The following is a 23066-nucleotide window of genomic DNA, read 5'->3' on the forward strand; positions in this document are numbered from 1 at the left end:
CCCCCTGCTGCGTCCTGTGAGCCGAGTTCCAGGCGAGTTTTGGCTATGAAGGGAAAGAAAATAGCGCCAACGATTGTGAGGTCTGACTTTTTCTGTTGAATGATTTTGTGATGCAAATGTTTTACTCTTTTGAACGAATATTGTTTTGAGAAGCAAAACGCTTTATTTTTGTGGCCCAGCCAACTAGCCGGACTACCTTCATCAACACCAAAACTCGGCTGGAACTCGGCTCACAGGACGCAGCAGGGGGTAAGTCAAATTTAATAAATGACATTGCTAATATGGGATGTCATACAGCTTCATGTCAAAAGAGGCGATACCTTTAAGGTCTCAACCACCATCATGAGGACCTTTTAGTGTTCTAACTGGCAGCATCACCTCCTGGTATGGGAGTACTGCCCGTAACTGCAGTGCCCTGTAAACTCAAACACATGCACCAAAAGAGAACCTCTCCCTTCCCTGCAGAACATCTATACCAGTGCAGTGAGGCTGTGAGCTCAAAACCTCATAAGGGACATGTCAAATCCAAACGATAGATTGTTCACGCTGCTGAGGTCAGGCAGACACTACAGCAGGTGCTCTGCCAAAAATGAAGTGACTGAATGGAAGTTTATACCAGCAGGCCATCCAGATTCTTAACACACACACTTCACTGTAAACAACTGAAATACAAATAGAAAACATCAATTTCCAGTTTCTTGTTCTGACACTTGGAAAAAAAAAAAAAAAAAATGGTAATTTACACATATTCATCTTCAAGTCTCTACAGTACTCAACACTTTATTCTGATATTATTGCCCTGCTGCCTACAACTTTGTTTTATCCCTTTTATGACTTCCTCGTTTATTTATTTCTACAATTTTGCAAGATTTCTTTATTCCAATCTTTTACATTCCTCTTTTTTGTTATTGCTTGTGATTGCTTCTTAATTTCTGTTCCTTTATAATTAGCAAAGCTTAGACAGAGTGTAAAACAACAAATAAACAAGTGCAGTATTTCATTTTGTGAAAACCTGGATTACTATCATTAATCTGACCTTTTTTCCAGACTCTTTCTATACTGCAGATGAGTCAGCATTTGACCTAATAGGTCCCTAAAGCCATACACACAGATTCTTCTAGCTCTTTGTGATGATTTACTGTAATTTGTAAAGGGAGTTTCTTTGTCTTTACAGTACTTTGTCCATATAAATATTTGTCCGTATTTGTTGCATATAAAGGCTGTTAAGATAAAGGGTGGGTTCTTTAGGCTTCCTCTTAATCTTATTATGAGAGTGAGACGCAAATACTGAGATCTCAAATCTCATCATTCCAAAAGCCAGAGAGTTGTCAATCTCCGCCTTCACTAAAATGAGGTTCATATGATGTGGTTAAATACACTTCATCAAAATGTTTTCTGATCGATCAGGTTCAATCGTTTCAGTAAAGATGAAATCTGAATAATAAAAAGTTTGGTGCAGTCGGCCTTCATTTCTTTTTCGGTGATATGTGAAGAACAGGTATTTTACAGTACAGAAACAAAGAGTGTATCCTGAGCAGTACCTGTCTGCTGACAGTGTAGGATGTCCACAGAGGCATAGACAGAGTTTCACTGTAGCCACTAATGTAGTCATTGTGGTGGAGAATGGAATATTTGGTACGGAAGAGGACAGCAGGCCGACCATACGGCAGATTCCTGCTGTCTAGGAGACAAAGGACACAAATGGACACAACAGCGATGAAACAGGATGCTGCAATAAACAACAGTGTAAGCTGAAATTCATCACAATGACGTTTCACTGAGCATCATGATACTAATTAAAAATAATACAAATAATAGACATTATGCAAGTTTTCGTTTCAACATAATTTATATCTGAATCTAAAGAAACCTGCATAAGGAGAAGGTCACTTATAAATCAGAATTTCACGAATACCATGAAAGACTGACCATCAATAGCTTGCCTCAATCGCTGGTTTAGCTCCTCCACTTTGTTCTGTAAGAGACAGAGCCACAGTGACTCCAGGTTATAGCCTCGTACAAGGGTCACTTTCAAACCTCTTTGGCCCCTACTTTTTACACGTAACTGCAAAAAAATTGAAGATTGAAACAATCTCTTGCCAGAGATCTAAATGGGAATCACAAACACACCAAAGATAATGTAAAAAAACAGCGCAGTGCAGAGCTGGGTCTAGTTCACCTCAATCCAATCAGCTCCACTCACACACTGTCAGAACTGTGTGGACAAAAAATACTTTTTTGGTTTGCTCTTGAACAGATTTTGATCAAACAAACTGAATGAAGGTGAACTGACTCCAGCTCTGTGGCAGAAAGCATATGGTTTTTGTCAGCTCTACAGGAAGACACAAAGCAGCCAGTTGTAACACATTTTGTGCATATCAAAAAAGCTACATATGATCTGATTATCACAGATGGCAGATTATTCTTTTTACAAGTCTCCTATGTAAAAAGAAAAAGTTTGACTGCATTGAATTAGCAAAACTTCAAGAGACTAACAAACAAAATAAATCTTCCTATCAATAACTGGTTGAGGTTCAGATGCTGGAGAGGCCTTGAGGGCAAAATTGTTTAGTTTTAAACATATGAGCTTGTGTTCCTTTAAGGTGGCATTACAGGATCCAAAACAAACAATCTTCACCTTTTCACTAAGTTCTACTTCACAATAATACAATGATTCAGCTCAGCTAAATACTTAAGGAGGCAAAGAGTTAGCAAGTCATTTTAATTTTCTGAGGGGAGTTCAAATGAACAGTAAACGTGTTTTTATATACATGATATACATGAAAAACTGGAATAGCCTAACAACTTTATGATGGTACAGAACAGTCAGTAATAATTTGTGTCAATTTTAGCAGCCAAAAAAGTTACAGGTAACATAAGCAGCATGACAAATTAAACAACTGTCATCTTTCCTCTTTCTCATCTCTTTTTATTCCAAATACTGACAACATTCTAAGATTTTTTATTTAGAGATGGTCCTGAAAGTCTTAGGATTAGATTTTTACAATACGCTGTAAAAAAAAACTTCAGGCAAACTATAATAATAAAGTGTGACTTGGAGTTTAATATATGATGGATAAGCTTATGTGCATACATACAATGTTGTTGATTGAGCACAAGGAAAGCTTTAAGCTGAGTCTCATGATAAAAGCCAGGGGGCATGAAGGCTGGGCTTTCTTCCAGATCACAGTCAGATTTGTAGGGCTCTGATTCGGCCTGTCTAATTTGGGTCATCATCATTATCACCATAATCAGGGTCCAACCAAAGGTCATGATACACAGGAAAATGTCTGAGAACATGCTGACTGGGAGCCTTACCAAATTTTATAATGACATTTTATAATGTTTATAGGCTTATGGCTAAAGATTTGTCAGTAGCCATTTGTGTTACATAATTGATGTATAATCATTATGTACATCAACCAAATGGCCTTGCCGCATTGCAAGACAGATTTAATGTCACCATGATGTCATCATCTCACACTGGAGTGTATTTGTCTATCATTGCTCAACACCAGAAATTGTCCAGAGAACATTCAGAGACATATCTAACTCTGTTTGCACTGTGAGGACAACATTTTCAATAAATTAAACTGGTCATTTTTGTTATTCTACTTCACACTCATGGCACAGTATTCACTCAGGAAAGCCCTCACTGGCAATTTAAAATACACTATATTGCCAGTCATGAAATTTCCTCGCTACAAATATTCCACAGTCAGCGGTCAGTAGTCTTATAACAAACTGGTAGCGATTGGGACCAAGTGGTAGGCCACCTAAAATTACAGAGCAGGGTCCAGACTTCCAAACTTCATGTGGCCTACACATTAGCTCAAGATCAGTGCGTAGAGAGCTTCATGGAATGGGTTTCCATGGCCGAGCAGCTGCATCAAAGTCATACATCACCAAGTGCAATTAGGGGTGGAACGGTACAAAAAACTCACAGATCGGTACGTACCTCGGTATGGACCCTACGGTTCGGTACATTTTCGGTACAGTGTCGAAGGAGGCGTGTAGCGAGGTTCGAGCACATGTAATAGATATCTGAATCCTGCCTCTTCTACAGTGGAATATGGGCGCATAGCAGATGCGTGAGTTAAAGTCGAGTGAAAACAACTTTCTTTCATACGAAGAAACAGAAACAGTCTTTATTCACTGGAACGTTACGTTGCACACTATATACTCTAAAATTATATTAATTTTAAAGAATCAGGTTTTTTTTTAAACTTTTGGCTAGTCTTCAACGTTATTGTATCAATAGTGCTCACTTAGCCTAAATGTGCCATTTTTCGTATCGATAGTGCTCACTTGTATAATTTTGTTTGACTTATTACAACATTATTTGTCTCTTACAGATGCATATTTCAATAACTATATACTGTAAAGTTATATTAATTTTAAAGAATCAGGTTTTTTTACTTTTGGCTAGTCTTTAGCGTTGTTATCGTATCGATAGTGCTCACTTAAATGCGCCATTTATATATATATATATATAATTTTGTTTTACTTATTACGACATTATTTGTCTCTCACAGATGCATATTTCAATAACAACTGCCGGCACTACGCCCAAAATCAAACGCTGCACGTCATGTTGCAAACTGTTTCACTGCCCTCTGTGCCTACGATTTAAACCAGCAAAATTGTCCAAGCTGCAGAGCCACTTAGAGGCACATACAAAAGGTGGCATTTTATTTAAAGGTAAGCATAATGTTTTTGTCTGTTTGTTTGTACTCATAAGTATTAGCCAACGCTACTAACTTCTGGCAGGTTGTGGTTTGGTTTGTAAAAGGGTAAAAGGAAAATTAAGGGAATGTAGGTTGCAGTGGAGAACATCTGACACCTTACTTTCTGTCTTTTAGAAACCTATCCCAGTCACTAAATCCTAGCAACTGAACAGAGAAAACTGGACTACAAATTCAGGTAAGAGTATAAAGTATGTATAATGCATGTATTCATATTAATAGTTGAGTACTTTAATACTGTGAAATAATAATAATTAATTAATTGTAATAATAATGACTTCTTTCTGATATCTAGGGTTTTCCACGACAACCATATGGGATTGACTGTGGCATCTTCATGCTGATGGTAGTAGACATTATTTGTTATATATTAATTATTTGTGTAATTCTGTGTGCATTAAAGATTTCAGCATTAAATTAAAATGATTGTGCTTTATTCCTAGAATGCCCTTTACACCACACTGGATGCTCCCTATGACTTTTCTGTTGTAAGTTGATTCATGCAATCAAAGTAAGCTTTTTTTTGTTGTTGTTGTTGATCATTTTCCAGATGGACATGCCACTTTTACGACAGTGGCGGTGTTTCATCCTCATGGAAAATTTTGACCTTGGAGGGTGAGACTGCAAAGATTTTGTTATTTGACTTGAAGTTGACAAAACGTTTTTATTTATTTATATTGTTTAATCATTTTTTGAGCTATGGAAAGCTGTTCGCCCACTGGACAGATGGATCAAAAGCCCTTCTGCGAGGTGAAGTGCCACCAGTGTTTACGCTGAAAAGGACGATTGGTGACATTACTGAGGTCAGATTTGTTTTTATTATGGTTGAGTTCTGTCTGAATTTTTCTTTTGTTTCTGGTCAGAAACAATATTTGTTTGTACTGAAATTGTAGGGTCACTTTAAAGAATATGCCATTCACAAGATAAGGTCGGACCTGCTGTCTGCAATTTATAAATAAAGTGTCTAGATAATGTGTGATTGGATTTGACATTTGTTGAGCTCTCCAATGGTTCTAGGTAGACCTATTAGAGGAGGGCAATGATGGGATCTTCACTCTTTTTCTTTTTTTTTTTTTATAGCTTGTGTTTTTAATATTAAAACTTATCATTTTGCTTGTCTATATTTTCAGGAAGAAGAGCAGCAGGCAGAGGTCTCCAAGAGAGCCAGACTTGCTGATGTGGACACACCAGTGGAAGGCTTAAGCTTTTTCACAGTATCTATTGGTCGGATACTGTTGGTGTGGCAGCTATAGTACAGACATCTTTCTTTCTGTCTTTTCCATAGGACTCGGTTGAAGATCGCATTCTTCAAAATTGCAGACATGCAGCAGAGTGGGCTGAGGCCAACAAACCACTGTTGTCTGCCAGAGTGGACCTGCCTGACGTTCTGGGCATATTGTAGGCAGAGGCTGCTCTACAATATGGGAGGTTGTGGAACGAAGAACTGGACGAGGATGAAAGAGAAGCGATCCTGGAGCCTTTCAAAATGATATTTCACAATATTAACGACATGTTGATATTTTGTGAACAGGTAGTCGACAAAAACAAAGATTTTTTGTCATACTGTGAATGTTTGACTGAATAAACACTACAGAACATTTGATCATGTTGTGACTTGGTGTGTTTTCTCATTGATCCCTTAATAATTTGACTAAGATTATACTGTAGATATCAAGAGTTAGGGTACTATTTAGTGGTACTAAGGTGTTCCAGCAGCACAAGAACATAATTGGCATAGACATAGAACCAAACATGAAATTTATGGTGGTTAAGGATAAAAATACAGAATAATACAACAGAAAAACTAATTGAAACATATATATATATATATATATATATATATATATATATATAAAGAGCAGTGCGATAAAGTCAAAATGAAATGATAATGAAATAGCAGTGACTTACTCTATAGTACACAATAAAATGTACAGTATAGGCCTATGGCATCTTGTGAGATGTTGGCTTATGAATATGAGCCTAAGAGAAAATGTGGGCACTGACCAAACAAAAGTTTACAATACAAATAAAAACAATAGACAATAGACCGGGAACTGATAGATTTTATGTCGTACTGTTAACTAATTAATTCATTTGTGAGGACCTCTTGAAAAATATAGCGTTTAAAAACGTTTAAAAATACGTGCTTCCGATACACACGCTTTTATTTTGAAAGGCTTTGAATTAACTTCCGGTCCTCACAGTGCACTTCCGGTCCTCACAGTGCAGGTTACGGTCTGCAACAGGGTCCTGACAGTGCAGGTCTGCAGCCAGACTCTCTTGGACAGAACCGGCGCGTGTTTAATAAGTTAAACTTACACGTGGTCTCCTTTGTCTGTGGCGCCCTGCTCTCCTTTCTTCCTTCATGAAATGAAAAAGTATCTCTTGCGCTTGATCCTGACTCTCTGTGAGCTTTTCCAGCCTCGATATTAGACGCCTGATGTGATGTCCATGATTAATATCACCATCATGCATACCATGAACACGGTGGCCTCCCAGCTCTCCATATTAGCTTCTTTGTGGTGTTTTTTCTTCTCTCTGGTTTTGTTTTGTTCCGTTTTGGTGTTGAATGTGGTGCTAAACGGCTAACACGTCACTGACGCGGACGGCTGCGCGCGGCGCATCAGTCCCGACTCATGTGCAATGCAGACTGAAACAGCTCCGCTGGGGAAGGACAGTTATCAGAACGAAATTCGAGTAGGACAGTTCTGATAACTGTGTTCTTATAACTACTCTGTCCGAAAGCGTATATCTCTACGGACCAATCAGAGCTTGCATGTGGCAGTGTTTAAATGGGTCCTGAAGGAAACTCTTGCAAAATAACAGTTCCGCGTTCAGAAAACTTCCGTAGCGTGTGTATTCTGTGTGGAAATGCGCGTACCGAACCGTGACCCCCGTACCGTGACGGTTCGGTACGAATACATATACCGTGCCGGCCCTAAGTGCAATGCAAAGCGTCGGATGCAGTGGTATCATTTTTGAATTTCCCCCATTGGGGGATGAATTAAAGTATTTTTCTATTCTATTCTAAAGCACTCCGCCACTGGACTCTAGAGTGGTGCAGACGCGTTCTCTGGAGTGACAAATCACGCTTCTCCATCTGGCAATCTGATGGACGAGTCTGGGTTTGGTGGTTGCCAGGGGAACGGTACTTGTCTGACTGCATTGTGCCAAGTGTAAAGTTTGGTAGAGGGGGTATTATGGTGTGGCGTTGTTTTTCAGGAGCTGGGCTTGGCCCCTTAGTTCCAGTGAAAGGAACTCTGAATGCTTCAGCATACCAAGACATTTTGGACCATTTCATGCTCCCAACTTTGTGGAAACAGTATGGGGATGGCCCCTTCCTGTTCCAACATGACTGGGCACCAGTGCACAAAGCAAGGTCCATAAAGACATGGCTGAGCGAGTTTGGTTTGGAAGAACTTGACCGGCCTGCACAGAGTCCTGAACTCAACCCAATAGAACACCTTTGGGATGAATTAGAGCGGAGACTGCGAGCCAGGCCATATCATCCAACATCCGACCTCACAAATGTGCTTCTGGAAGAATGGTCAAAAATTCCCATCAACACACTCCTAAACGTTGCGGAACGCTTGCCCAGAACAGTCGAAGCTGCTATAGCTGCAAAGGGTGGGTCGACGTCATATTAAACCCTATATATAAAGAATGGGCTGTCACTTAAGTTCATATGCGTGTAAAGGCAGATGAGTGAACACTTTTGGCAATATAGTGTACCTGAGGCCTATACAGCAGCATTCACCCTCTTCATCTTTTTTTATAGATTAACTAATGTCATAAGAATACTTAGAGTTCATAACCACCAATGTTATTTCTGGAAATGTTTTCAAAATCATCAACTCAGCGGAGTGGTTACTGGTGTGCACTGGTAATCCATATCAAATTTCGTTGCGAAAAGTTAGGAGCCTTTTTTATGCTTCATAGGTGAGTGTTAAGTGGCTTAACAAAGCAAAACATTCCTTTGAAAATTGTCAGGTACAAGGACTGGACTGAAAGCAGCCAATGTCCAAAATGTTCAAAGAAAAACTTTGAAAAACCTTCAAAAAGCCTGGAGTGTGTTGTTGTGTGTGGTGCTTAAAGACCACATTAAAAGATTACAAGAAAGTCTGGCTGCTTTGAAGGAATCAGAAAGAAATGAGGGCTGGATCAGAACTGCTGCACAGTTACTGCATGTGTGAGCTGAGCTGCCAAAAACTTAACGTTTATGTTTACATTCTGCAGCAAGCTTTGACTGGGTTTGCCACTAAGTCATCATGGCTGACCTTTTCATCACAGCTGCAACCCAAGTCATCTGTTACCATAGGAACAAGACCAAGGGCTGTTGGCCTGGATAGTTCCTCTGGCATGGTGGGCCTGAAGGGGGGGCTTCTCAGCAGGTGGTTCAGACTGCCATGGGTTCCATTATTAGGGGCTGGTTTCAGACCTAGAAGATCTGAAAGTGGGAAAGGTCAGTTTAAAATCAGCTGAAGGACTGAAAACATAATATGAAACATTCTGATTCCAGAACCTTACGATACTCAAAGACCAGAAAACGATGCCTTACCACACATGATGTTATAAAGCTCAATGTTTTCAAAGGCTGGAACTTTAGTCTTGAATTTAAATGTAGGTCCATAGCCCAAGAAAATTGTCTGAAAATGACAGTTGATGTCACAGGTCACATGATTTGTAACAATAAATGAAGGAAAACATTTAATTTCCAAAACAATTATCTTCCAATTACATTAATTGTCATTTGTAGCATAATGTTAACTTCTCCCTCTGAAGCCAGACTCCAAAACATTTCTAGTTACACAACAGAGCAGGGCTGTTTCTTGCTATAGGCGAACTTGGCGAATGCTTAGGGCCACTGAGCCACCAGGAGGTGCCAAAGCTGCATGTTCAGCCTCATCTGAGGAGAATTAAAATTTCCCGTATTTATCTGTAGCAATCTGATGGATTTATTGCATCCCTAATATTCTTAAAAAAATAAACATAGGATCTAAATAAAATAAACTGCAAACATAAACTGTGGCTGCTGTCTTTGTGGCATTATTAGGTCACATTTGTTGGAGACCACTGTCACACATTGAGTGGTGTAGGGGGCCGCCGACAGGTGTGACGAGAATGATTGACATCTACCCATCACTCCCCTTAGCGATAAAAGTAAACAGGACAAACGCCGTAATGGCATCAAAAAGAAGTTATATTAGTGGTGAGGAAAAACAGTCTAAGTATAAAGGTAAGGCATGTGTTGGGTGATGTGGGCTGGATAGCTGGAGGTGTAACCTTTTGGGCGTTTATTTTTCTTTTTTCTTTTCTTTTCTTTTCTTTTCTTTATTTTGTTATGTAGCTGGCTTGGATTTGTTCGTTATAAACTTGGCTTTAGACGTTGCTTTATAAAGGTTTGCTTATATAAAATGAATATGTCACATCTGAATGAACAGTCTGTCCTGCCATGGGAATGACTGACTGACTCCAGACCCGTTTATTCAGATTCTAGCCGGGAGGGATGGTGTGTTGTCCTGCTCTGTCATTGTTCAGTGGAAGTTGTCTCTAAGATATTTGGAATTATTTTAGCATTACTTAGGATTCATTTACTAAGTTTGATGTGTTATTTATAGTCATCTCATTAGAAGTGTTCTATTAGGCATCATGTGGATTATTTTAGAATATTGTGGCAGTGAATCATTTTTCTCAGTTTCATTACTTTAACTAGTGCAATGTGTAAATTAATGCAGAAACTTGGGGTAATTGGGTACAATCTTTAAAGGGACGCTGTGCATTACATTGTTTAATATTTTTTAAAAACACTCGTTAAAAAAACGTGTTAAAAACACATTGTCGTTTTCTTTGTATTGTAGTCTTTTATTAGTTGAACTTGCCTGAGTGGTTCAACTTAAGATGTTTAAATTTAACTCTAGCCTGTTTTGGCTTTTCTCATAAAGTGTAATAGATCTTAGTGTACCATCTAAAGGGTTAGGAATCTCTTCATTGTAGTTTGACAAACTAGGGGCCCCCAAACAGCATCTTGCTTAGGGCCCCCACAAAGCTAGAAACAGAGCATTTCAGAATATTGTTTTTTCCTTTTGCTAAAACACCTGTGATGTGTATGAAATGTGCACATATCACCACTTTGCCTGGAAGTAATGGTTCAGCTTTACATCCTAATTAGCAGTGACTTTATGTTAGTCCAAAAAGATATTGGAAACGTGAATAAGACCAGCTACATTGTATATGAAATACCTGCATACTGTTGATCTTATTGTCATATCCGTGGTCCCCCAGGAAGCCGCAATGTCTCTTGCCTTCAGGAACTTTCCTGCAATAATGGTTGAACAACGGTTTTTCTTTTTAGATCTGATGCTGTCAGTTACCTTCAGATGACACAAAATGTAGAATGAAATCCTGTCGTCTACAGCCTCAGGGTGTATTCACATTTGTAGTTTGGTTTTCTCATACAGACCAAAGCTGAAGTAAATCTCTGATGTACATGTATTCTGCTCATGGAACTAATGATATTTCAAATTAATGTTCCGTGTCAGACTAAAACTGCTTTTTGGATGCTTGAACTTTTTTGGCAGGTATGGTGGTACCCAGCATACTACTGCTCTTCTTTTAGAGATTTTTTTTTGGTACTAGTGGGCTTTATTGGAAAATTGCTCAACAGGAAATGAGGGCAGAGGACACTCACCGATGGGCGCCAAGCTGGGAGTCAAAACAGGGACGGCTGCATCAAGAAGCTTCAGCCTCTGTATATGGGACGCCTGCTCAACTAGTTGAACTTACCAGCACCCCAAAGTGGTATTTTTACCAAGGGAGATCTAGAGTTTTTGAAATGTAGGGAGACAAATAAGCTCCAGAAGTTTCTGTGTTGAGCATGTAAAGGTATGCTGCAGGGAAACTGTGTTACGCCTGGACCAAGCTCTACCAAATCAATTACTGTCAGTTTGGATATCTTTGATCAAAGGGAACTATACCACAGGTTAAAGCGCACCAAGGCCTACCTTCTCCGGGGGATTTCAGTGAACTTATTTGGCGCGCAGTTGTGTTTGTTTGTGTTTCTGTATATTTGGATGACAGTGTTCATGTTTATTAAAATGAGCTGCTCTAACAAAACAATGCACCAGACTTTGTTTTAATCTAAATAACCTGTGAGCCTAATGGTGCCTTTTCATCACATGGTACAGTGAGCCTAATGGTGCCTTTTCATTACATGGTACAGTGAGCCTAATGGTGCCTTTTCATTACATGGTACAGTGAGCCTAATGGTGCCTTTTCATTACATGGTACAGTACAGTTTTTTTTCTTTTTCATAGTAGATGAACCGTGTAAGTGATACTTTAACTGTTACGGCCCTTGGCCTTGGCCTTAGTTCAAGGTTAGACTATTGCAATGCACTTTATGTCGGCGTCTGCCAGTCTTCTCTCAGTCGCCTTCAACTTGTGCAGAACGCTGCTGCCTGTCTTTTAACCAACACTAACAGACGTGTGCACATCACTCCTGTTCGTAACTCCCTCCATTGGCTTCCTGTCCTTTATAGAATTGATTTTAAACTTTTCATGTTTGTTTTTAAAGCTCTTAACGGCCTCGCCCCATCATATTTATCTGAGCTTTTAACAGTCCGCAGTCCTGGTAGAGCTATGATGATACTTTTATATTATTTTATCTTATTCGATTTTGTTGTATTTTATTCCTTTCACTGTTCTTTTATTGTTTTCATTTGTTTTTACTTATTCTTCTCTTTATTTATTACCTGCTGTAAAGCACTTTGGTACATCATAATGATTGTTTGTAAAGGGCTGTATAAATAAAGTACATTTACATTTGGAGGAAGTGGTGCAGCCTCCCTCTATGCAGATTTGAGTGTGGCAACACAAACTGAGGATTGGCTGCTTGGAGCCTTTGGCCTGCCTCCCTCCTGTGGGTAATCCATTGGATCAGCTTCGGGACACTGGACCAATCAAGTCAACTGTAACCCAGGTATTTTGCGGCTCTGGTACATCTCTGCCTTTTTGGCACTAAGCCTAGATTATTGCACAACTTAGTTCACGTACAGTGAGATTTTCATTAAAGGTGGCTGCGCCCTATTGTGCAGAGCAGGTGTGGGACGCGCTAGCTGCACTTGTTTTGCATTGCATTGAATAGCCGCTAAAGTGTTGTATTTATTTTGTGCATTATTTTGTGATGTATATTAATGTATGTTTAAAGATAATTAGGTAAATAAATGATGGTGCTAACTGATGATGAATTGGTCGAATGCTATTTGGAAGCAAAACATATTGATATACATTTATGTTGACATCTATTTTTAGAGTATTCTTGTTGATTCATTTTTGATGATATGTTATTATTCGGGCAAAAATGATTTATGTTGCTAATAATTCAGTCATGTCCATGAAGATGAATTTAAGTATTTTGATATTAAATATAATAATATAGTTGCAATATAAGAATTGTATTACTGATTTCATGGTCCTGTTTGTACAGGCCAGGTTCCATGTAATGGATGGCGAGCTAAGGCCTCGAGCCTGAAGAATCAACCCAAAGACCCAGATGCACGCATCTGCCAGTGCGGTCGGAGGCACTGCAGCCCCCCCCAGTGGTGTAGTCTACCTTTTTGAGGTGGGTATACTGTATAGTTGGCCAGTCATAGGCCCGTGGTACCAAACTAGGGGTCGGGACTCGGGACCCCTCGGGACCAATAGTAGCCCCTTAATGCACGCCATACCTCCAGTGGCGCGCTGTAATAGTCATTGAAAAGTTAAGTACTATAGTACTACAATACTATGACATAACACAGGGCTTTTAATAATGCACTACGACTTGGTCATTGCCATTCTGGTAACAGCACATTTATAATGCTGTCTTAACGTGTTAAGGGACAAACATGTTTGTGGGGTCGCAGCTTTGCACTTACCTGCCCCTTGCATGCATGAGGGACAGCATAAACTCATTTTGATTGTGTGGACTGTGTGCTGTGTATCTCAGTGGCAATGGGACTCCCTGTGGCACTTAATCTTTGTACTCATCCCTCATAGAGCGAGGCCTAACAGAGTGATTGTTTTAAAGCAGCAGAACACCATCACATCTTGAGACAGGTTGTTTTATTTATATATATACATATATATATATATATGTATATATATAGACAAGGGCTGTCAGAATTAATTAATTGTAATATATATATATATATGTGTGTATTACATTCGTTTATATATGTAATATACATAAAAAATATATATACACACACATCCATTTTAGTTTTCCACCTTCCACTCCTATAGGGGGCGCTGTTGTGCGTTAGAGAATCACCGAATTCAACTAATACAAAGAAGAAGAATTTCTATGGGACGTTATTGTCAAACAACTGATAGTGAATCCCTGGGAGATTGATCGACTGCCGCAATTTCCGAATGAATGCTATTCTGAAGTGTTGTTGTTTTATTGTTAAATTATAACAAGGCTTCCATGAGAAGTGGTAGTTGATGAAACGTGGCTGTGCTATTCTAAATGTTGAAAAACGAATTTTAGGTGGGTATACTGAGCATCTTAGATAGATGGGTATATGGAAATCCACCAAAAAAAGAGGTGGGTATACGCCGTCTACCTGCGTTCAACTTAGACTACACCACTGCCCCCCCCCCCCCCCCCCCCCCATATAATCTAAATATTTATTGTACGCTGCAGACTGGTCAGACGGCATCGCCACCTGTGGCTGATAGCAACAACTTCTGTGCAGCACGCGCACACACACACACACACACACACACACACACACACACACACACACACACCCTGTTCCATGAAGTTGTTTGAAAGTCTGGCAGACAGTTTACAACATTTATCACAGATTTCTCATTTGTGTGCACAGATCAGAGATTGTGATCATGACCAATGAATACATGAACATGTTTATCACCCTGAGTATGAATTTACACATTGTGTGTTTCTCTGCTGGCAGGAGTTGAGCTCTGCAGCGCTCAGTCATTATGATCTCTGTCAAACGATTTTCAAACAGCTTGTCACAAATATATTCCCTGCCATAACTCCCCCATACTATCCCATGCACAGTGAGGGAATTCTGTCAGAAAAGGAAGCAGGGAGGAGCCTTGCCAAATCAAATCATACTGTATCATACCACATCATGGGAAAAAAGGACCAAAAAAGTGAGTCCCGTGTGTTTTAACCCCTTAACGCCTGAATTTATAGAACTGTATATATAAAAAAAAATGTTTCGTGTGTGTTTTAGCCTTTAAAGCTGCCGTCGGCAGGTTTTCAAAATTCCAAGTCTAAAGTCGGAAAATTCGAACTGATACAACTTTCTGGTCCCTCCCCCAACCTGGATGAGGTTGTGCACGTGAGTTCACGCCAGTGTGCGCACACACAAGCTGGGGACAGACTCACGCTCAGCATGGAAGACGTGGTTGGTAACTGTTCTGCTCAGATAATAGATAAATAATAAACCTAACGTGATTGGTTAAAAACAGCCGGGAGTGTCGATTTTTGCAAGCACGATTACAGGTTTCAGAGGGAGCTACAGAATTCGGGATTTTTCCTAAACAGCCTATTTAATATTCTCCTTTCAGAATCCCATGACAGTTCAAGCTAATATGACTAAAAAAAAGTTGCCGACAGCAGCTTTAAGTAGATGGTAAATAATGCTGAGATTATTCATTTCACTTTTGCACAAAAAGTAAATAGAATTTTTCGTATGTTGCAAATTTGCGACAACGGGCATCCTGGTCAACGGTTACTCCGGCTATGGTTTGCAGCATATATGCGACAATAGGCGTTAAGGGGTTAAAGGGATGTTTGAGGTTTTACAGTTAGGGTTAGAATTAGGTTGGGGATAGGTTTAGTTATTTGACTGTGAGGAATGTATTGTGTCAATGTTGAATCCAAAACAGCAAGGCTGCTCCGTGCAAGCTTATTGTTACTGAGAGGAATATACAGGAACACCCAGACAACAGTTAAGGCCCTGTCACACTGTTGCGTATGAGAGAAGCATATGAGTTGCGTATGAAAATTATCACTTATACGCTGGTATACGCTGACATACGCCAGGGGAACGTTAGGCATAGGTTGTATACGTTTCAAGCACGCTGGCATACGCTGGCATACGTTGGCATACGTTGGCATACGCTGAGGCAGAAATAAATTTTTGAACATGCTCAAAACTTTTGTGCGTATGGTTAATACGCTAAGCATACGCTAGGCATACGCTGAATACGCTAGAAGTACGATATAGGTACGTTACTGATAGGTCGAGAACGCTGGACATAAATTGCCATATGTTGCCATGAAGGTGTACCGTACAGCTAGAGTATTTATAGCCTCCGCCCGTCTGCCGCCTCCATCTCCGCCCGTCTTGCGGGCAACCGACGATTCATGGGAGCGGTCAGGAGGAGGAGTTGGGGATCTTGATTGCTCAGAAGCATGTAACTCATCAGCCTCGCCGCAGGTGCATCAGGCATTTCAGCAGGTTTGTGTTTTTTGCCTTTTCCTCGACCTCGGCCTCGGCCCAGGGCCCGGGCAAACTACGATTGCTTCTTGGGAGGCATGATCGAGATGAATGTCTCGAGATGTTGATAGCGCGTCGTCTACTGCAATAATGGAGCAATGTGGAAAGGCTGCTGATATAGGCGCGTTGAAACGTACGCTGGGCATGCGCAGTTCATATGCTACTCATACGCTAGTCATTCTTTATTTTCAAGGACGTTTCGCGCGTATGAAAATTATATTATTAATTTTCATACGCAACTCATACGCTTCTCTCATACGCAACAGTGTGACAGGGCCATTAGCTGTGGTGGTTCGTTTTCACTTTCAGTCAGGATGACTTTGTGATTTCCTTCACACGTTCAAACTTAATTACAACAGCCCAACTTTTTTTTTTTTCTTCATGGGAGACAAATGTGTTGTGGAACTGTTATACCCATCATGCTTTGTAAATAAGAGAAACAGTGACTGATTTCTTCATTACAAATGTGATGTCTGTGCATCCTGGTTTGCCTAAGAAATCATTTTGCCCACAAAAGTTTGAATCAAATCCTGTGATGGAATGGTGACCTTTCCTGTTTGTACCCTGCCTCTTGCCCGATGGCATATGTGATAGGCTCCAGATACCACTCCTATCACTCCAGCAGGTAAGGAAAATTGTACTAATGTATCAGTGAGTTTTTTGTGCACAGACAGGTCAAATACAGCAACTCTATTCTTTTCTTAAACTGTATGTTTACAAGCACGTGCGCCCCCTGTTGTAGTTCTGGTGTTGTTACCTGGCAACATGCCACTTCCTCTCCACCAGCAGGTGAATCTCCTCAATGCGCCGATTGTTGGCGTAGTGCAGTCTCTTGGGCAGGTACTGTTTTAAGTACGGCTTGAAGTGCTGGTCTGCTTTTTTACACTTGAAGAGACAAAAAATTGTCATTGCAAATTTGTGTGAAATGGGCCTCTACATTTAAACAAAAGTATAACTTAGATTTTTTTTCTTTACATAATTCTTTATCAGTCCTTTTTCCACATTTATCCACACAGTATATGGTTTCTTCATGCTCTAATATTCTGCAAGAAAATATAACACTTACAGTGAGATTTGCAACAACAGTCTTAGGGTCATCTGAAAAAAGAACAGTGGTTACATACAACTTTTACAAAGCACTTGTTGTCCATATAAAGTCTAACATGCACTTCATCTATTCAGTTCAAATGTGCATTATAAAAGTGTTGTAAAACCTAAGTAATATTTAAGAATAACTTCCTAAAAATGTAACATTTTTAAGGCTTGAAGACGAAAAGCACAGAAATGTCAGCAAATAAAAGCTGAATGTTGGATCAGGTCAGAATGGTTCATTTAAACTATTTTGTTATCAAAAACCAGGCTGGCAGAACAAGTTGAACAAACTAAATTTAATATATACTGTCTGGTGAAAAAAGGAAATACAGCAGAGAAGGAAAAAATATATATTTTTATCTGAAGCTATTGTACTGCATGTGCTGTACAGTGCAGTGATCAAGTCATTTAAATTCAAATCAATAAAACTTAACAATCTGAAAAGAGTTTAAGTTTTTTAAGTTAAAAAAAAATCTGAAAATTAATGCCATTATTAATCATGATTAAAGATATGCAATTGTTGAACATTTCTCAATAATCAGATTGACTTTGTTCTGGAAATTAACGAGACTGAGGATGTGTCTAGGGGTATTTTGTGGGAGTCTATGAAAGCCTACATTAGGGGCAAGTTATCTCTTATGTAGCACGTATAAGAACAAGGGGCAGCATTGAGAGACGCTATGCTCTTTTGCCTATGCCAGATCCTCTTAAAGAGAAATTACTGTTGCAAACTGAATTAAATATACTTTTGACATGGAAAGCAGAAAAGAAAAATCCAATCCAGACGGGTATATTATGACCATGGAGATAAAGCAGGGAGGCTCCTTGAACTTCAACTTAGACAGCAGTCAGCTGAACAAATGATCCAAGGAATCTGACTCTGTACAACCCTCGAGTTATTAATGACCAATTTAAACAATACTATTCTACCCAAACAGACTTTATTCCCAGACAGCAATAATTTTTTCATGTAAGAAGGTTACTTAATGTGCTATTTTTCCCCCATTCAATAATACAACCTGAAGTTATCCTAAGCCTTGACGCCCAAAAGGCGTTTGATAGAATTGAATGGACCTATCTTTACGCAGGTTTAGAACAAATTGGACCAGGGCCAATTTTCTGTAGGTGCATCAAAGTTCTCTATTCGACACCTATGGCTGCAGTTAGATAAAATGGCCTTATTTCCAAATACTTTCCGCTTGACAGAGTTACAAGGCAGGGTTGCTGTCTTTCGCCCTTCTCGACTTTGCGAGTGAACTGGTGGCAATCGCTATCAGGTCAGATGGCAGGATTAAGAGTACATCGAGCCAACCATCGTGCACAGTGCCACCTTGTAGTCTGTTCCCAACAATGCTATTACTGTCAATGTATGAATCATGCGTTGAACAAGGCCACCTTGCCACAATGTTGATTAATTGCATTTACGCATCACATAAGATCTGTACATCAATCAAATAAAAATGTTTCCTGTTAACATACAAATTCATCATCTGATGATGTTTTTATAGCGATGTGTGTGCAATCGATAGCTCCGATTACAAAACCAGCTCTCGCTTCAAATTGAGTTTTAATGTTCAAATCAAATCAAATCAAATTTATTTGTATAGCACATTTCATGTACAAACAGTTCAAAGTGCTTTACATAAAATAAAAGCATTGCAGTAGGGAGTGCAAGAAGCATTAAAAATACATAAAATAATATAAAGAGAAACAAATAAAATCATTTAAATGAATTTAAAATCAGGCAACAGTCTAGATAAGTTAAAAGATATTTCATGCATAGACACATGAGAAAAGAAATGTTTTTAACCTGGATTTAAAAATGTCTACATTTGGTGAAAGTTTAATCTCCACTGGCAGTTTGTTCCACAACAGTCTTAGGTGTTATCCAACATGCAAACTAATGTTAGCCTCTTCAACTTCATTGTGGGAATTTGATATACGTGGCTGAGATGCGGATAATTCCGTCTCACACGGCTGGCATGGCTCGGCTCAGGGTAGACTGGCACAGTCCCAATCGGTTGGCCAGCTCCCTCTGGAATGCCCCGGTTGCTATAGGAACCTCAGTGTGCACATCACCTGTGAGCAGCGCATGGCTCCTCGCTGTGGTGCGCTCCAACGCCGGCCGCAGCTCTGCGCACAGTTCCAGGAGGATTTCCCTCAAAACGGCTAATGAGCCAGTCGCCATCATGTGCCAGGAAATCCTCTCTGTCTCTGAACACACGCTCTCTTCGAATTGCACCATTTGCAAAGTCTTCTAATACTGCTAAAGCAGCCATTGTTTATGCATTGCACCACTTTGCGCATGCTTTTATATCCACTCATATAATTGCAGACACGCACATTTCCACGATCATTTCGTTCTTGATACATCTGATCATTGACGTGAAAAGGTGCGTACGCTACTATTTTGTGCGTACGCACCCTTTGTACATGAGGCCCCAGGTCTTTTTAATGCCCAGATTGTGATTGTCGGAACTCTCTTGCAGAGGTCCACAGTGTTGGTGTTATGACCATATTGGTCAAGGCAGCGCCGCCCCTCCCTACACGCAGAACACGCACTGTGCGTAGGGCCCCACGATCCATGGAGGGCCCCATTTTGTGCAAGGGCACGTATTCTCCGCAAATGAGCAAAGGATGTGCATCGCTGCCATGAAGCGCGCGTAGAGCACCAAGTCAGCCCGAGGCAGGAGAGGAAAAAATTATTGACAGCAAGCTGCATCTGACCAATCAGTGGTCAGATGCGACGAGAGGCAGTTGGATGCAGGTGGAGAGATGGCCTCCAAACGGCAGCACGAGCCCGGAGCAAGCATAAGAAAGAAAAGGTCTCAACAAGACATTACGTGGGCTTTGATCAATCAACTGCTCCAACATGTAAACTAATTTCCAGTGGCCATGGTTATGCATCATAAACAGTGTAAAAAGAATTACTAGCGGAAATCACTCCAAAAGCACAGCATCTAAAAACCAGCAGAGAAAAAAAAAATTCAAGAAGACGCAAGAAAAGAAAAGACGGCACAAGTCCAGAACCACTGCAGAAGGCTGCCACCAAAGCAGCACCACTCTAAGAGACATCAGAGTCATCAGAGACTATTTTAGCCTTCAAATTACTGCATCGTGTTTGGTGGTGAAGAAGTTTGAGCCCAAATGTTCAGAATACAGTAAGTAAGTGTGCAGAAATCCTCTGCAGTGTTTTGCAGTTTAAGGTATACTATGTAGGAAATAAGACGCCAGTGTTTGTAAACACAACTGTTTAATCTGGGTCTTTTCTCCCCTCAGTTGCATGTAATAAAGCATTTAAAGTACTTCAGAAGGAAAATATTTTTACTTTAAGTTCAAGGTAAATAAATGTTTTGTGCATATGTGAAAACTGCTTTTAAGAAAAAATCCAAAACTGATTACGAAATCCCACTTCTTCAGGTGACTGTTTTTTTTTTTTTTTAATTTTCCCTAATTGTAGGTCCAAAACTCTGAGCTCCAAGTTGCCACTGAATGCTGTATAAGAACAGCAGAATATGGGTCAGTCACTGCATGGAGAAATACTTAAAAGAAACAAAATGGAACTTGTTTTACAGGTTATATTCTAACCCAAAAATAAACATGTCCACACAATCCGATGGGAAGCTGCTTCATGTGAAAGTATGTGTTTGTGTGTGTGACAGTGATTTGAATTCAGTTTTGGAAAACCCGCAGAGAGTTGAGTTTCTGTGTTTCTGAGACACACCAACACTGTTTTTTAGTGAAACATAAGAATTGACAAAGAGGAATTATTTTATTTTAAAGTATTGGAATATGTCTTAAAAGTTTAGATGATTTAAACATAATAATAATAATAACATTAATTACCATAATAATATTGATAATAATTTTGTTGGTCTCTCACATTTGGGGTTGTTGGGGTATCTGGAGCGTATTCTGCCAAGGGACCCAGGGATGAGGATGATGTCATCGACGCTGGTCATATAGTTACTGAGGAACTCAGTACGATCACAATGTGCTTCTTCCATACCTGAGAACAGACAGGATGGTTTATTCATTTACGTCTCCACAGCATGAAATTTACTGTTGAAGAATAAGATTGGGTTTGAATTTCTATTTCTGATATCCATTTTGGACTGGATCTCCTACCAGCCAAATACCAAGAATTGCATCTTATAGACATGACTGTGGGAACATCAGACTGTTGTTTAAAGCACTCTCTTCAAGCTGCAGATACAACTCTTCCAAAGATCATTTGTGAATGAAAAGACACATCACTCGCTCTATACCCGCAGGTGAATTGTGTTTTTGTAGTTTAACAAAGTGGAGACTCTTCCCTACACAGATGATCACAGTTCTTTGAAATAGGAGATGACAGTCAAAATTTCAAATCTTCTGTCAGTCTCATTTTCAGGCTGAAGCCACAGGATGTTAACATTATTCTTTCTGTGGTGTTTGAGCAGATGTTTGCGTCGGTACCGTGATCCCCCACCAGGATGATGTTGACACATCGATGCAGTTTCATCTGCTTAAGTCCATCCATCAATTGGCCGACAATTCTGTCAATCATCCTAAGAGGGTTATTAAGCTGGAACGCACAAAGGAGATCATCAACCTCAAAATACAAAGATAAGCTGCGGTCTGCTCTTTATTTTAGTATCTTATACACAGATCCCATAATACATACTCCCATAAAAGCATGTACAGATATACAATACTCACGTCTGTGCTCTTGGGCCCCATTCTGTGTCCATATGTATCTGGTTGTTCTGAGTGCATGGCGTAGACATAAGGCCTGAAACAAGATAAAAGTCAAACTGGAAAAGTTTGTTGATCAGCTGTGCCCCACTTAAATCTCATTTGGAGTTTTTTTAAAAAGCCAGCAGTGTTGGATCATTTGAGATAGTACTAACAGGGACAATCATTTCTTACTGATTGGCAATATCAAACAATGCAGATTAATTCGAATACGAGCTCAAGGGAGTTTTCAGCAGCCTGGGTCTGGTACAGTCTCATGCATTGGGACACAGCGTACCTGCTGCTATGTGCATGTCCCTGACACACAGCAGATGCATCAACAAGCAGCATGTTGTATCAACACGTGAACACACGCAGCATATAGGCGTAGTGTGTGGAATGTACCGGTGCAAATGTAGCTGAGAGCAGGAGCGGTTTTTGCTATGGGCGAAGTGGGCAATCGCCCAGGGCGCAGTCTGTGAAAGGGCGCACCGTGCACGAGGGGAAGGGAAAAAAGTATCTATTATTTTTATAGCTGAATATACAACTTTGACTGTTTGGGTTTTTTCTAGTTCCTACAATATGTAGCCAGCGAAAGCCGTACAACGCATCACGCAGAAGCAGAAGACGGATGCAGATTACGTGAGAGGGTTTTCCGCCACAGAGTTTATTCTCAAGTCACGTGCGTGCTCAATGAAGGATAGAACATATAAGGTCAAAAAAGCCGTCAGGTGCCCCGTTCAGGAAGAGAAGGAAAGAAGAAAAAGAGAAAAGGACAAAAGATAAAGGTATGCACTATCCCGTCATGTCAGTGTCTCTGAGTATCATGCATGCAATGACACAGATAGGAATAGCCTAATGTGAATTAGTGTGTTTATTAGCCTCTTGCTAATAATAGCTCGAAGTAGCAACATTAGCTATGTTATGCTACTACTTATATACATTGATTTCATTGTTAAGCCCTGATTAAAGCAGTGTGTGGCCAAAAGCTATTA

General features: G+C 39.9%; 1 protein-coding gene across 2 annotated transcripts in view; it reads right to left on the reverse strand.

The window, feature by feature from the left end:
- The window catches only part of enpp2 (ectonucleotide pyrophosphatase/phosphodiesterase 2), a 63512-nt gene that overhangs the window by 11663 nt on the left and 28783 nt on the right, over window positions 1-23066 (reverse strand). Inside the window, exons 11-20 of one of the 2 annotated variants that reach the window (XM_075464723.1) lie at window positions 22057-22129; window positions 21814-21922; window positions 21239-21364; window positions 17330-17361; window positions 17021-17148; window positions 10986-11061; window positions 9304-9391; window positions 9023-9192; window positions 1930-1975; window positions 1542-1681 (exon numbers count right to left, since the gene is read on the reverse strand). In XM_075464723.1, coding sequence (XP_075320838.1) covers window positions 1542-1681; window positions 1930-1975; window positions 9023-9192; window positions 9304-9391; window positions 10986-11061; window positions 17021-17148; window positions 17330-17361; window positions 21239-21364; window positions 21814-21922; window positions 22057-22129 — 988 coding nt within the window. Of the gene's footprint in view, window positions 1-1541; window positions 1682-1929; window positions 2066-9022; window positions 9193-9303; window positions 9392-10985; window positions 11062-17020; window positions 17149-17329; window positions 17362-21238; window positions 21365-21813; window positions 21923-22056; window positions 22130-23066 lie in introns of both variants that reach the window. The other variant, XM_075464722.1, reaches the window with a different exon arrangement.

The sequence above is a fragment of the Odontesthes bonariensis genome, chromosome 5, assembly GCF_027942865.1.
Source record: "Odontesthes bonariensis isolate fOdoBon6 chromosome 5, fOdoBon6.hap1, whole genome shotgun sequence".
Taxonomy (NCBI): Eukaryota; Metazoa; Chordata; class Actinopteri; order Atheriniformes; family Atherinopsidae; genus Odontesthes; species Odontesthes bonariensis.